Source organism: Pleurodeles waltl, chromosome 10, assembly GCF_031143425.1.
Source record: "Pleurodeles waltl isolate 20211129_DDA chromosome 10, aPleWal1.hap1.20221129, whole genome shotgun sequence".
Classification (NCBI taxonomy): Eukaryota; Metazoa; Chordata; class Amphibia; order Caudata; family Salamandridae; genus Pleurodeles; species Pleurodeles waltl.
In genome coordinates, this window is record NC_090449.1 from 221,170,916 (window position 1) to 221,185,246 (window position 14,331).

General features: G+C 43.6%; 1 protein-coding gene across 3 annotated transcripts in view; it reads right to left on the reverse strand.

Annotated features, from left to right (window-relative positions):
- The window catches only part of ABCC1 (ATP binding cassette subfamily C member 1 (ABCC1 blood group)), an 872,430-nt gene that overhangs the window by 436,949 nt on the left and 421,150 nt on the right, over positions 1-14,331 (reverse strand). For all 3 annotated transcript variants that reach the window (XM_069210194.1, XM_069210193.1, XM_069210195.1), the window contains 2 exons: positions 9,977-10,103; positions 5,669-5,845 (listed from right to left, as the gene is read on the reverse strand). In XM_069210194.1, coding sequence (XP_069066295.1) covers positions 5,669-5,845; positions 9,977-10,103 — 304 coding nt within the window. The remainder of the gene's footprint in view (positions 1-5,668; positions 5,846-9,976; positions 10,104-14,331) is intronic.

Below are 14,331 nucleotides of genomic sequence, written 5' to 3' on the forward strand. Positions count from 1 at the left end.
CATTCAGATGTGGATTATTTTCATACAAACAGCATATCCTCAAGTCTAGGATAAGCTGTATAAAGTCTTCTTTCTTTAGTAGACAGAGTACACTCCTATGTTTTGCTGATCTGGACACAAGTCAATGACTGCCCCTTTAGAAAGCAATGCTTCAATATCCTCGAAGGTGACTAAATGTATTGCAATATCTGCCTTCCACATGTATCTGTTGTAACATTAAAAAAATGAGATAAATCTATCGGTCTTCCCTTGACAGATGTTTTGCAATCAGGGAAACAGTGACATAACTATTGCTAAAAGTGCAGGATCCTCTGCCATTGGTTCTCTGCCCACAGCCTGATTTAGCGACAAACATTTTCCCCTTGAAAGTACCAACCTTTTAACAACTGCTGTGAAAGATTGTGAGAAATGAAGGAAGCTTTGATCAACTGAAAAGTATGTTTGTTTGTGCCTGTGGGACACCTCTTCACTTGCTTCTCGTAGCAGGAATGTATCATTACCACCATTGTTGTCAGTGCTGCCAGGGTAGCATATTAAGTCATCGCAACTGAACCTGCTAATAAAGGAGCCCAAGAACTTTTTTAGATAGTCAAATCCTTATCTCACCCCATTAGCTATCAAAAATAACTTTAATCCTTTTACGGAAATATGTTCTAATTTTTCAAAATACAAACATGATAAAATCTAACATTCATGCTGAATTCCTGCCTACACCCCTCTCAGATTTGGGGATAGTCTTAGGCCACCCTCTTCTACTCTATCTACTTCTTTCATTGTTGCATTTGTAACTCTTTTCACTGAGGCATTGAACTACATTATATCAGGCTCCTCGTTTAACAACTTGCTCACCAAATTTCTAACCTAGGCAAAGACACCAAGCCCTGCCCTCATGGAACTCTGCAATCTCTCTCTCAAATCAGTTGTCAAAGTTTCCTGGAAACAAGCTCTATATATATGTTCATGCCTTCTGTCACAACTGGATAGAAAGAAACTAGTTGAAGCTCAACAGCAACACAACTGAGGGTTTGACGTTCAGCACACAATCCTAAATATGATCTTCCTCTTGGTGCGCTTTTATAAAATAGAACCTGCCCCTAGCGGTTAATCCTTTGCAAAAGAAAAAAAAATCCTGGCTTTTGGTCACTATATGAAATAGTCTGCCTCAATCACATGTCACAGGCACTGTTTTTTCTCTATGAAGAACAAGGAGGGAAACTGCCCCTCTTCTTGACTCCACTGTTAACCTTAAGACAAGACTACAGCAACTCCCTCTATCTTGGCCTTCCTGGTTATCTACCCATAGCCTACAGATGGTTCAGAACTTGGCTCTGTCTAATCTTAAATCTCCCTACTCAACATTCGATTTCTAATCATCTCAAAAAGCTTCACAGACTTTCCATTTGAAATAGAGCATTATTCAAGTCTCTTTTCCTAATCTTTGAAGTCCTATCCAACTCAGTTCCTGTGTCTCTCAATTGTCGAAATTCAACTTGATTCACTTTCGGCACACTTGTTTTGGAGACCACTCCTTTTTGCCTCGCGACCTAATGTTGGAAAACTCTTGATCTCAACATCATAGCTTTTATCGTCATAACTCCATTTTCCTTTAAAAAAAAAATAACAAAAAACACTCTGAAAACTAGACTACTTCAAATACATACTCCATCTTCAGCATGCTAGTTCTTAGTACCCTGCTGGGCAACAGTGCTATATAAAATTCAAACAATTACACTAGATATGTCAAATTACCAACTGTAGTCTTTAGCACTGTCTTTAATATTAACTAGAAATGAACAGTTTTCTCAATACCGGACAGACCTTTTTGTAACAAAATAATTTTCCTCTTCAACAGCCATTCGATTATGCTCTATGGTTTCCTTCCTATCACAGTGCACTGTATGACTCCATAGCATCGTCTCTGGATTTCTCCATCAGATGTTCTTGTCTGTCTATGGATTTCTTCCCCAAACTGTGTACTGTGCAGAAGAAGTGAAGCTGATTTTATGTGTAGCAGCAGTTGTTGCATGCATAGTGGAATCTTGTATGGCCAGAGCTCTTTGCTAATGGTCTCCTTAAAACAAACTTTTCTTTTGCTGACTTGTGTGCTGTTTTATCGGTTAACAAGTGTCTCGTCCCGTGGCCCTCATATTGTTCTGGTGTTCCTGCTCCTACCTTGTCTCTCCTCCACCTGCTTTAAGTCATTTGTTTACCTTGAGAGCTTTCCAGTGTTAAAAAAAAAAAAAAAAAAACTTTCATGTTGAGTTGACTCAAAGATTATCTCAAGGAAGACTTTGCGTTCAAGTCTTTGGGTAGCAAAATATTATTTTTTATACTACCATGATTCATCTTGGGGCCTGATGTTTTTTGGTGCTGCCTTTCTGAGGCACCCTTGATAATGCAATTATTCTTATGTTTGAGGTTATCCTTAACTTAACAGACGAACAGGGAGTTTGCAACCTCAGATGGAGCCCCATTACCCCTCCCCAGGGGTTTTGTGTAATTCACAATTTCATGATTGTTGTTTGCATCAGAGGTGAGGCATCCTAAATTTGAAAAGCTTCAACCCTCTTCTTCAGGATCTCCTCTCCCAAAAGGACTGTGTCAGTCTCCAAGCTCAGCAATTTTTTTCAAACTGTATACACATATTTATAGGAATCTCACACTCCCTTTCCATTCCATGGCAGTGTTAGCAGCCCACCTACAATCAGAACACTGTCTTTTTACACATGTTGGTGATATGCCAAAACATTCAGCTTGAGCTCGAGGAAGGCACAAATTACAACCCAGATGCTGATCAGATCGTGATTCCTACGGCATTTGAGACAGAATCGAAAAGGAGTGTTTACCCTAATGTGCCGTCCTTCAAACCATTCTCAAACTATGTAATAAACTGGTTGGTAGATCTTTAGTCCTAACATTTCTTAGTGTCCAACAAGCATCAATTCGCTTCAATCCTGTTAAGAGAGACAGCTTGCATAAGCAGAACATAATTTCAGCTCCAAAACAGATGGAAGTAACAATTTAAAAGGTGCAGTCTGTGTGCCACTGCATTGTGGGCTATGGGAGTCACAAGTACAAATTATTCTGTGCACAAAAGAGTCCAAAAATATCACTTAAAAAAGTTGCAGTATTCTAAATCAAATACTAGATAGGAGAAGAGTGTTTGACACGATCTACAACACATGCTGCAAATCTTATATCTTTTTCACTTCCTCCAGACACATGGGAAGAATGATTAGTAAGATTTTGTAAATGGTGCAAGCAACTTCACTGACTGTTGCAGTCTACACAAACAAAATCCGTAGTGTAGCTTGAGTAAACCACCGGATTCATCTTCGCAACTGCAGGATGTGTATGAAACTAAGCTTCCTGAAAGTCCATGGCGGTATACCCAGTCTTTAGAATCCAGAGCAGAAAGAATCTTCAACAGAGTGAGCATCTTGGAATCGTCATTCAACAGAAAAGCTGTCCATGGACAGGGACCAAATATAGGCCCGAGGCCTTCTTTCTTTTTGGTATGAGTAAGCAGAACAAATAACCCCTCCCATTTCCCTGAACGAGGTACCCAACTCAAAAACACATTTTGCCAACAGAAGGTGGACTTCTTGCAGTGAGACTGCGGTATGGGCAACAGACAATCGCTATGATGTGGGTGGGAAAACAGGTCAGGGAAGAAAATGAAAAGCAAGGCGTAGATCCTTTAAACTATTTTGAAGACCCATATGCCTGACATGATGGATCTCCAGCAAGCGAAGAAATGCTTAAATCTACATTTATGGCCAAATATGCTCATGGCCTGTCTGACAGGGTCAGTTGTAGCTGCGAGAGGGCCCACTAGACAATTCCAAATGGAGCTCCTGCAGGTAGTGTCTGGGATAAAGGCATGCTGGAAGCAGCTCAAAGAGTTGCAGTATGACCTCCTTGAAGGGCCCAATTTGCAGCGGGGTTGACAAAGGCCTGGAGAAATTGTGGTTCACTGGGACCAACTTCAGGACCAGATGACAGTCAAAGGACACTTGAGGCATATGGCCCTTTGATATACGTCCTTGTACCGGTTAACCTGAATTTAAGTGGTGGGATGGGATGGAGTTCAACTTGGCATTCTTCTCCTGATGTTGTGTTTCCTGGACTGCAGACAGCCCCATAACCTGGAGTGGTAGAGAGACCTCTCTATATGCCCGGCAACAGAGTTTTGCCTCACACTTGTGGATCGCCTTTGGGTGCATAAGAACACATTTGTTGCACAACTCTGATCACAATCCAAGCACTAAAGGTATACATTGTGCAACTCAATAATTGACATCATCTTGATGCAGTCACGGCTCGGGTTGCTTCTTATCATTTTCAGAGGAGACCCCGTTCCAGGCACACTGTCTGAATTAGTTTAGAATTTGCAAAGGATGATGCCAGATTATCTTGAGGAGTCACTTCTCCAACAGATTCCCCGAAGTAAGCCAGCCACCCAAACAAACCTTCTAAGCTTTGCTTTAAAATCCAGAGGGGGTGATTTTATTTGGGGGGGGGGGGGGGGGAGGGGGTCGCTCCTCCACCACCCCTGAATCCCACACATTTAAAACATTCTCTCTTACTTGAAAAACACCTCTTCCAGGTTATGAGCTGTCAGCATGCGAAGAATTTTAATAGCAGACGCATGCGTGAACAGTAACCTCATGAAAGAAAAATATTAATTCATGATTGTACTTTGTTCCAACTCTGATCTCCTTGTTTCAGATTCTGCATTGCTTTTCTTTTAAACATAGACTTCTAAAGTTAAAATGAAACATTTAAAGCATAAAATTGTCAAATGGCATTCAATAAACTATTGGGGGGACTGACATAAAGGTGGTCAAACAGACGACTGGAAAGTGGTAAAGTAATCTCACGAAAAGCGTAACCACATTCCAAAAATGTCAAAAGCAGCGCATAGGCTCTGAGGTACATGCACTTGGGTAAGAGAACATCAAGTCTTGCTTTGCAAGGTACGTTCTGGTTCCTCAGCCTGTAGATCAAAGTAGACTTGCATCTGAAGAAAAAACAATAGGATGTACCAGCATGAGAACCTGGATGTTCGGAAGTTCCAAAATAATCTCAGCTTTTGATGGTCTTAAAATCAAGCTAAAATTATTTCAGAGAGAAACAGTTTATTGAAGACGGGGCCACATTTTTAATTTGTGCAGAAGCTCATTTAAGGTTAATAAATAGGGTAGAGACAGGTAAAGGAACAAAGATTTGAAAAGCCCATAAAGACTACAGTGAACGAATTTGGAACGAGCTAAAACTGAATACAGAATTAATATAAATTATTTGACAACACAATTACATATGTAAAGTAGCAAACGCCATACACAGATACATTCATTTTTCTGAAAGCCATCAAGGGCGTTTGCAAACATGTTACTATATGCTGATGAAACAGAGTTTACATAACTGTAATTGTGATTCTTTGTTAAATATTCTACTATAGGTACATTAAAGCAAACTTGATGAAGTGCTTAGAAGTGGTTGGCATGTAAGAAACTCGATACAGCACTGAGTAAGATAACAACTGTGGTGAAAATAGTAGTCCTGAAAAAGCAATTGCAAAAGTAACCTGAAAAAAATAAAAGTTAGAAATCACAGAATCTGCAGTGCACTTTTGTCTCAATTCTAGTGTAGAATACTCAAATACCTTTTCTCCTATTTCTGTTCGGTCACCAGAGGGAAGAATCTCTAGATCAGGACGAAGGGCACAGGCATCAACCACCCGCTTATACAATCCCTCTGAAAGGTCACGCCCAAAAACAATATTGTCTTTCAGAGTAGCATTCAGTATCCAGGCTTGTTGAGGAACATAAGCGACTGAACCCTACAAATAAATAAAAAACAATGAGAGCAGGTAGGGAAGGAACAAAAAATCTGTATTTCGACTTGTTTGCAGCCCAAATAAACAAGTTACTTATTAACTCTTACTGGTGGATACTATAACTACAGATATTGAATATGCTCATGCCTAATACAGGAATTCGATTTTATTTCAAGAAATTGCATCTGCATGACAGTGGGTGTCGCTATAAGACTTCATGGGAGCTCAGCATCCCATCCTGCGCTTTCACTTCCGAACTGCATATACTACTTGCACCTGCATGCTGACATCAGTTCTTCTTTAACTCTTCTGCACCCTCAGAAGCTGGTCAACTGTAATATGTCAGTAATGTCTGGCAAATCTTAACTGGAACCTTTTGATAATCACAGGGAAAGGGAGGAGGTGCCAGGCAATGTCGTTTTGGATACACTTTGTTTCTATACTACCTTCCCCTTCCAGGCACTCACAGACTCCACGAAACTCTGGTAATTAATTTGGTACTTTCTGGGACACACTGTGTTCTCGAAGTAGAAACAGATTTCATTGAAGCCTCTCTTCTTCCTTACAAAGTTGTAGGAAAGATAAAAACTTTGGAGGCTAGTGAAATTACTCATGTGTTAAGGTGATAAAATGTTAGGCAGATATGAGGCACATGTCACCCACAACAATAAATAAGGGAAGAAGGGGGCATATAAAGGGATTCACTTGACAGCACCTGCAGTTCACTGGTGCAGCATGCAGAAGCAACTATGAAAAGAAACACCATTTTGATAGCAAGCAGTTGCAGAGAATACCTGTGCATGGTCTTGAAAGATATCCACATTAGACAAGCAAGGACCACGTTAAGCTATCACTGAGACATATAAAAATGAGTCGCTGGAACAAGTATGTCAGTCAATAGAGAAACGGCATCACAGCTGGTGACTTGAATAACGAAGGTTGGATGGGCACACACAAAAACTTGATCTATCAGCTATAACTGTGCCCACTTCAACTCCTTTATGTATGATAAACCCAACTACAAAACAAGAAAACTCAAGATAACTTGACCTGAAAGATCAAGTAGACAGTGCCCACAGCAAGTCACAATATCACCTAACAACCTGAATAAATTTGATAACAAGCAGTACAGATGCAAGTAGCATGCCTACTACTTCAGCAGGAAAGTTTAAATTGCTCAGTTGCCACTCCTTAACTACACACATCAAGATGTAGTTTGTGAAGATTCTGGTGCAGGACCCTGCCCTGATGCGGAGATTGGAGGACCTTCCAAAACGGTTGGCTAACCATAAGGCATATGCTTTGGTTCAACCAATCAGGGTACCACACACTTCTGGCTCTATGCAGATCTATCATGATTATTGAAGGCCAGTCCATCTTGATTTTCAGATCTCATGGCAGTAGACAGAATGGTGGAAAGGCATAGAGGAGCCCTGTGCACCACTGAAAACAGAATGTATTCCCTAGAGATTTTCTTGGTGAAAACTCTAGCATTGAGTAATTGTGTCACTGCCCATTCTTGTAGTGGTGAAAAGACCCTGCCAGGGCACGACCTGAGCCATCTCTGGACAAAGATGCAATTTGTGGTCTGCTAGCTTATAGCTTCTGAGCTTGTCCGTCCTGGTTCTGAGTGACTAGGCACTAAGTATATCCCCTGATGGTGCAGTAATTTGCAAAGCGCTGTACTTTCTGGCGCAAGGTAGAAGACCCCATCCCATTCTGCTTGTCACAGTACCACATGGCAGTCATGTTGTCCATAAGGACATGAACTGGTCACCTCTTGATGGATGGGAGTAAGACCTTCCATCAACTGAATAGCATGAAGCTCAAGAAAAACGTCTGTGGAAAATTCACTCAACTGGGACTCAGGGACTCCCGATTTTCACATCACCAGAGAGACTGAGCCAATTCAGATAGTACTTCAGTTGCTCTTGAGAGCCCTGGTTGGTGGAGGAAAAAGAAATTCCACATAATAGGATGGTGTCTACCTGTCACCACTGAAGCTCTCTATCTGTCTCCTTTGTGTTACATGTGCTTTCCTCCAAGCATACAAGATGTTGTGCCCACTGTAGGATGAGGCTCTGCAAGGACTAAAAGGCTGACTGAGTTTAAGATTCCAATAAACCTCAACTGTCCACACAAGAATCCAGGGTAGATAGCAAAACATGAAGATCACGTCCTCAATATGCTGGAATATCTACAGGGTGGGAAAGCCCTAAATGTGTGCAGGATGGCCTCATAAAGGGAATCTTATGTCAGGTGTCAGAAGAGACTTTGGCTTGCTGATGGAAAACACCAATGGTGAAAGAACAATGACCATCCTCTGGTGGTGTTCTGGGACAGACCGATGTGTGCCTGCATTCAGCAGCCAGTAGCAGAGGGATGGGAAGAGATATATTCTCAAACTGCATACATGGGACTGCACCCATCATTTTTTGTAAGACCCAAGGGATAGACTTGAGGCTCAAGTGTAGACTGGCAAACTGGAAATGACTGGGCACCACTACGATCAAAAATTGCTATTTGTGAGACTGCAGGATAGGCAAATGAAAATATGCACTCTGTCGGCCAAAGGACACTATCCAGTGAACCAGAACCAGGAGAGTACCTGGGCCAGAGTTAGCTTCTTGAATTTGTCAGTCCATAGGAAGGGATTCAGGTTGCAAAGATCCAAAACTAACCTTAGCCCTACATCTTCTGAGGCATCAATAAATAGCATACTTCATATTTTTACCCATCCTTACACTACCTATGGCCTGATGGCAAAACCTTTAAAGTTTGAGTAAAAAGTGAGACATTGGGAGGGAGGGGATGGGGAAGAAAAGATGTAAATCCCCCCCTCCCCTCTACTTTGCAGCACTAACTCATCTTACATTATGGGAGGCTCAGGTGAAAAAAACTGTTATTCTGGCTGAGCAAGGCCACAAGAGGGGCAATCGAAGTAGGTTCATTGCAACTGAGGCAGGTAAGGCAGATGATGAGGATTGTTGTCTTTGCTGGTGTTCATGACCATGTCCCTTTGGGCAGTGAGAAGTTTGAGCTAGCTGCTGCATGGGCTGAACGTACTGCCTTTAGTAGCAAGTGAGGCCCTAACAAGTGTCCTCTGAATCTTTTGTACTGCCTAAGTACCGGGCAGAAACACGGTCGTCTTGGAAGAATTCCAGAGCAGAGTCAGACTTTTTGCCAAAAAGTCTGAAACCATCAAAGGGCCTGCTGATAAGAGAAGAGGCCTGAATAGGTCAGTTGGGACCAGTTAAGGTCCCGTCAGTGTAAGTATAATCAGAGGCCCCATGTCTGTATGGGGCCCAAAGTGAACTAGCATCACTTTACAAATTTGCACCGTGGTCTCTGAAGGCCTCTTTTTGCAGCAGGATTGAGGAGGGCCCAGGTAACTCAAAGCGTTCTGGGACCAGTTTTTGAATGTGCTCAGGTTGGATAATGCCTGATCTTTGGAGTGCCAGCTGTGCAGCTTTTCTCCAGTGAGGGGCAGATATGAGCCCCGATTGTCCTTTTCTGCCCTTATGGCACTATTTGAGCTTCGTGCCAACCAAAGCCTTGGAGGGAGACTAGTATTAAATGTGAGTGGTCCACTGCTTAGAGGGCAATCAGTCCCCCTTTTTGTGTTGCGGAGGTTTACTTTCTGCTCCTTGACTGCCTTCATGCGTATCAGGGTGTATTTGCCCCAAGTCAGATTAACAACTGGAACCTAGAAGCTAAACACAAATGTTCATATACATGACCAACAATTGCCCTTCAGGGTCCTGTCCATTGTTCTTGGGGCAGGCAGACAGGCCAGCACTTATATGCAGCTTTGATCTGTCATTTACAGAGACAGTACAAGGATACCTCAGTCAAGTGTCACCACTACTGACATGCAGGAGCAATTGCTTGACAAACATTCAGTGGCAGTCTGGGGCTGGGAATTTTCAAAAGGTAATCTATCATGCTAGAAGTATCCACTAGACAAAAACAGTTTTCAGTGGTTAAAAGATCAGTTCCCTTTACAATACCCTAAGTTGACAGTAGTTTGGGTAAAGTCCTGAAAGTAATAACACTACAGTACTGCCTATATGTAACTGAATGAACACCTGCCTTAGAAGGGTTTATAAAAGTAATGTTTAGATCCAAGTGTACCTTAACTGCAACAAAACCATTCATCTTCTCCATTTCACCAAGCAGCGCAGATAAAAGGGAAGACTTTCCACAGCCAACCTGGCCAACAACAGCAATCAATGAGCCTTCAGGAATAGTCACATTAATTCTGAAAAGTAACACATGGGCAAAGTTAATTTATACAATTAATTACAACACTGCAACAGAATTATTAATGCATGTGAGTGCAAGTGCATGTGCAAACATTGCATGTATTTGTGTCTGGTGACCACAGGGAAATATACTTGTGACCACTGATAATTTTTTGTATTTTCAAAATACATCTACAAAACAGATACTAAAGAGGGAAGTGCCTGATACTACATATCACGAAAGTGGTGATCCAATTATCTGCATGGGGTGTGGTGGTGATCATGTGCTCTATAAGGGGTGAGGGTGTTCCCCTTACGGAATGGGTGGTCTCACACACATTTATTTATGGCCAAAGCAAGGCTAGTGCATTTGCAGTTTCACAACCCTCTGAATGCTAACTGCAAATCATTTTAACTGTACAGAGTCAAACATCTAAAACATGCTTTCACATCTGTTCTTGAGCATTTTGCTAGTTTGGTCAAACAGTTCTCAATATTGTTTTTACTTGATCCTCTAAAAATATAATAATATTTTAGCCAGCTGCATCTTTCATAGGTATATTTGATAATCTTTATAGCTTTCATATGACTGGGTGAAGGTTGGCTTGGGATAGAAGTCAGTAAAGGTTAGACTTCTTAATTTGGCCTGTCCTTCAGCCAGTGACGTTTCAAGTTGTAGGCAAAGTTAGCAAGTGCCCAGGGCCCCCCTACTTCTCAAGGTGAGCCCTGTTTCTCTTTCTCAATCTGCCCATCTTTCTGCCTACTGCTCACTCCTTCTCTTAATACCTAGCATAATTAGCCCATTTTAAAAATCTTAAGTATAGTTTAATATTATCTGATAGCGACATCTAGTTGCAGATTCCTTATCTTGGAATTTCCCCAGGCCTCAGTCTGGATCTGGAGATTTTTCTCCATCACCATTGCTGACTCCGACCCTGAGCCAGATGGGCGTCGTACAATGCAGACAGGGGGCCTTGCCCACTGTGTTGGATCCTAAGCCTTATTCCTATGGGCTAGGTTACGGTGAGGAATGGGAGGAGTCTCTGGACCCTTTGAAATACCAGCTCCGAGAGACCATGGACTGGCATACGGACCTGGGTGAAGCCAGTGGACTGGACACCTCCCCAGATACTGGCACGCTCTTCCCTCCCCTACTGTGGCTATGGAGGAGGGAACGTCATATTCAATAATGGTGCAGAGAGCAGCCAAGGTCCTGGACCTTGAGCTGCCTTCAGGGGCAATCAGGACTAACCTCCTGACAGAGGTGCTTCATCCTCTGAACCCCTGCTCCCATTTAATGAAGCCCTCACAGATGTCCTACTGGGTACCTGGTCCAAACTCAGCACAGGGGCTCATGTGAACAGTACAATTGCCCACCGCCATCGCCCTGCACCGAGTAGCCCAGGTATTCTGATGCAACACCCCACCCCTGAGAGTTTGGTTGTCCAAGTCTTCACCCACCAGGGCGTGCTCCCTTCCCCACACCTGGATAGGTAATCCGAAAGGTTGGACACACTTGGGAAGAAAGTGTGTTCTCACGCCAGGCTGGCATTGCGGTCGTGAACACCACATGCCATTTGGACTGTTATTCCCATGCTGTGGGATACAGTTGCTTAAGTGCTGCCACAGGTCCCAGAGGAGGCCTGGGCTGTACTTTCCCAAGCAGTTGCTGATGGGAGAGAGAAAGCAAAATTTACGATCCGATGCAGACTGGCCGCATGGCCTCCTGCTTGGGTACACATGCCAGGTGGCATATGCAGGCTCTGCAGTGGGACGTGAAGTTCCAGTGGGCGCAGCATCAGGGGAATCTCTTCGACATGGTCCAGATCGCAGAGGGTACTGCATGAGAACTGCAGTGGTGGCTAGGGAACCGTGAGTGGACCAGAGGCAGATCCCTCTCCCTTCCCCAACCAGATCTGACAGTAGTGACAGATGCATCACTCCTGGGATGGGTTGTCCACTTGGGAGAAGTGGAGATCCGAGGCATCCGGTCTTCGGCTGAGTCCCAGTACCACATCAACCTGTTGATACTCTGGTCGATCAGGCTAGCATTGAAAGCATTTCTTCACTCTGTCAAAGGGAAGGTAGTGCAAGTGTTCACGAACAACATCACAGCCATGCAGTACTGCAACAAGCAGGGCAGGGTGTGGTCATGGACCATTGTTAGGAGGCTCTGTGCCTCTAGATGTGGCTGGAAGAGGGCATTTCCCTGGTAGTTCAACATCTGGTGGGCTCTCAACGCCAGAGTGGACATACTCAGCAAATAATGCATAGTTGATCACAAATAGTGTCTCCATCTGGAGTTGGTGCAAGGTCTCTTTTAGCAGTAGGCTCAAGCTTGATTGCATGTTCTCTCCTGAGGAGAAAAGATCCAATGTCAGCAGTATTGCAAGTCGGCGTTTTGAAGGCAGCAACTACTCGGCAATGCTTTTTGTCACAAGTGGGACACAATCTTTGAGGTGCTATTATTTTTTTATTTTTTTGGCTCAGCTGGGCTCTGCTACAGGCGCAATCAAGGATTATCTGTCTGCCATTTATTCTTTTTTGCGGTTGCCTGATCAACCTTCCTTGTTTAAGTCTCAGATTGTAAATAAGTTCCTTAAAGTGTTTCCTCCAGCCTCATACATTATGTCCAAATGGGATTTGAATTTGGTTCTGACATTTCTGATGTTTGATCCTTTCAAGCCTCTCCACAATTGTCCTCTCACCTTCTCACTTTGAAAACAGCCTTCCTTGTGGCAATTACATCTGCCTGCAGGGTGAGTCCGCTGCATGCATTGTCATCTAAGGCACCCTACCTTTCCGTTTATCCTGACAAGGTGGTGCTTTGTACTAGGGTTCTCCCTTCTGTAGAAAGTGGTTACACCCTTCCATGTAGGCCAATCCATCACCTTGCCTACTTTTTACGCTCCCCCGCATCTTTCTAAGGAAGTGGAGGGACTCCACGGCCTGGACCAAAAACGAGCATTGTTTTTCTACCATATCTTACCAAAGAGGTCCTGGTGGATGATCTCATTGCTGGTTATGTTGGGCAGTGCAGAAAAGAACAACCTCCAGTTGGGTCATACTCCGCATTGAAATATGCTGTGTGCTGGCTATGAAGCAACCCCCTGAGGGTTTGAATACTCATTCTACCGGAGTTAATGCTGCCCCCACTGCGTTAGCAGGTGGAGTTCCAGTCCTTGACATCTGTCAGGCAGCTATGTAGGCATCTCTGCATACGTTTACCAAACACTGCTGCCTGGATAGTCCGGTCCGTAGGGATGGGCACTTTGCCCGTTTGGTCCTGCAGGATGTTTTAGTATGTTTGCAGACCCAACTCCAGGGATGGTTGTGCTTGGGTATCCATTCTAAGGTATGGAATCTGCAACTAGATGTCCCTAGCAGATGGACAAGTAAATTATCTTTGGTATTGCCTTATCTGGTAGAGACATATTCCAGTTTCACATTCCTTACCCACCCTTCTTCCCCATTCTGTGAACGGATTTTCTAGGGACAGGGGCTCCCTTTCAGGGTCCTAGTTTTGATGCATCAGTGTACTTCATGGCTCTTTGCTTCTGGTGTGGAAAGTTTTTAAAAGAAACTGAGTGGTGCCTTTATAGGACCCACAATGTCATGTCTGGTGCTGACGAATCCGATATCGGACACTGAGCCGATGATCGTTGTACGAAAGTACCCTCTTTTTAGCATGTTACCCCACGTTTTCCCTGCTGTCAGTGTGTTTTGACTGTGTTCACTGGGATCTTGCAAAACCAGGACCCCAGTGACTGTGCTATCTCCCTCTCAGTTTGGTTTCTTAGGACTTAACACACACCCTAATTGGCATACTGGTGCCTCCATGTAAGTCCCTAGTATATGGTACCTAGGTACCCTGTGCATTGGGGCACCAGGGGATCCCCATTGGCTGCAGCATGTAGTATGCCTCCCATGGGAGCCCATGTAAAATGTGTCTGCAGGCCTGCCTTTGCAGCCTGCGTGAAAAGGTGCATGCACACTTTCACTACAGGTCACTGCACCAGATTACTGTAAGTCACCCCTATGGCAGGCCCTCCTAGCCCTAAGGGCAGGGTGCAAGTACCTGTGTATGAGGGTACCCCTGCATGAGCAGAGGTGCCCCTACAAACTCCAGCTCCATTTTCCTGGAATTCGTAAGTGCGGGGAAGGAATGGTTTCTTACCTGTAACTCCAGTTCTCTCGTAGGGGTATTTCCATGATAGTCATAAGCACTGAATAGTTCCGCGCGCC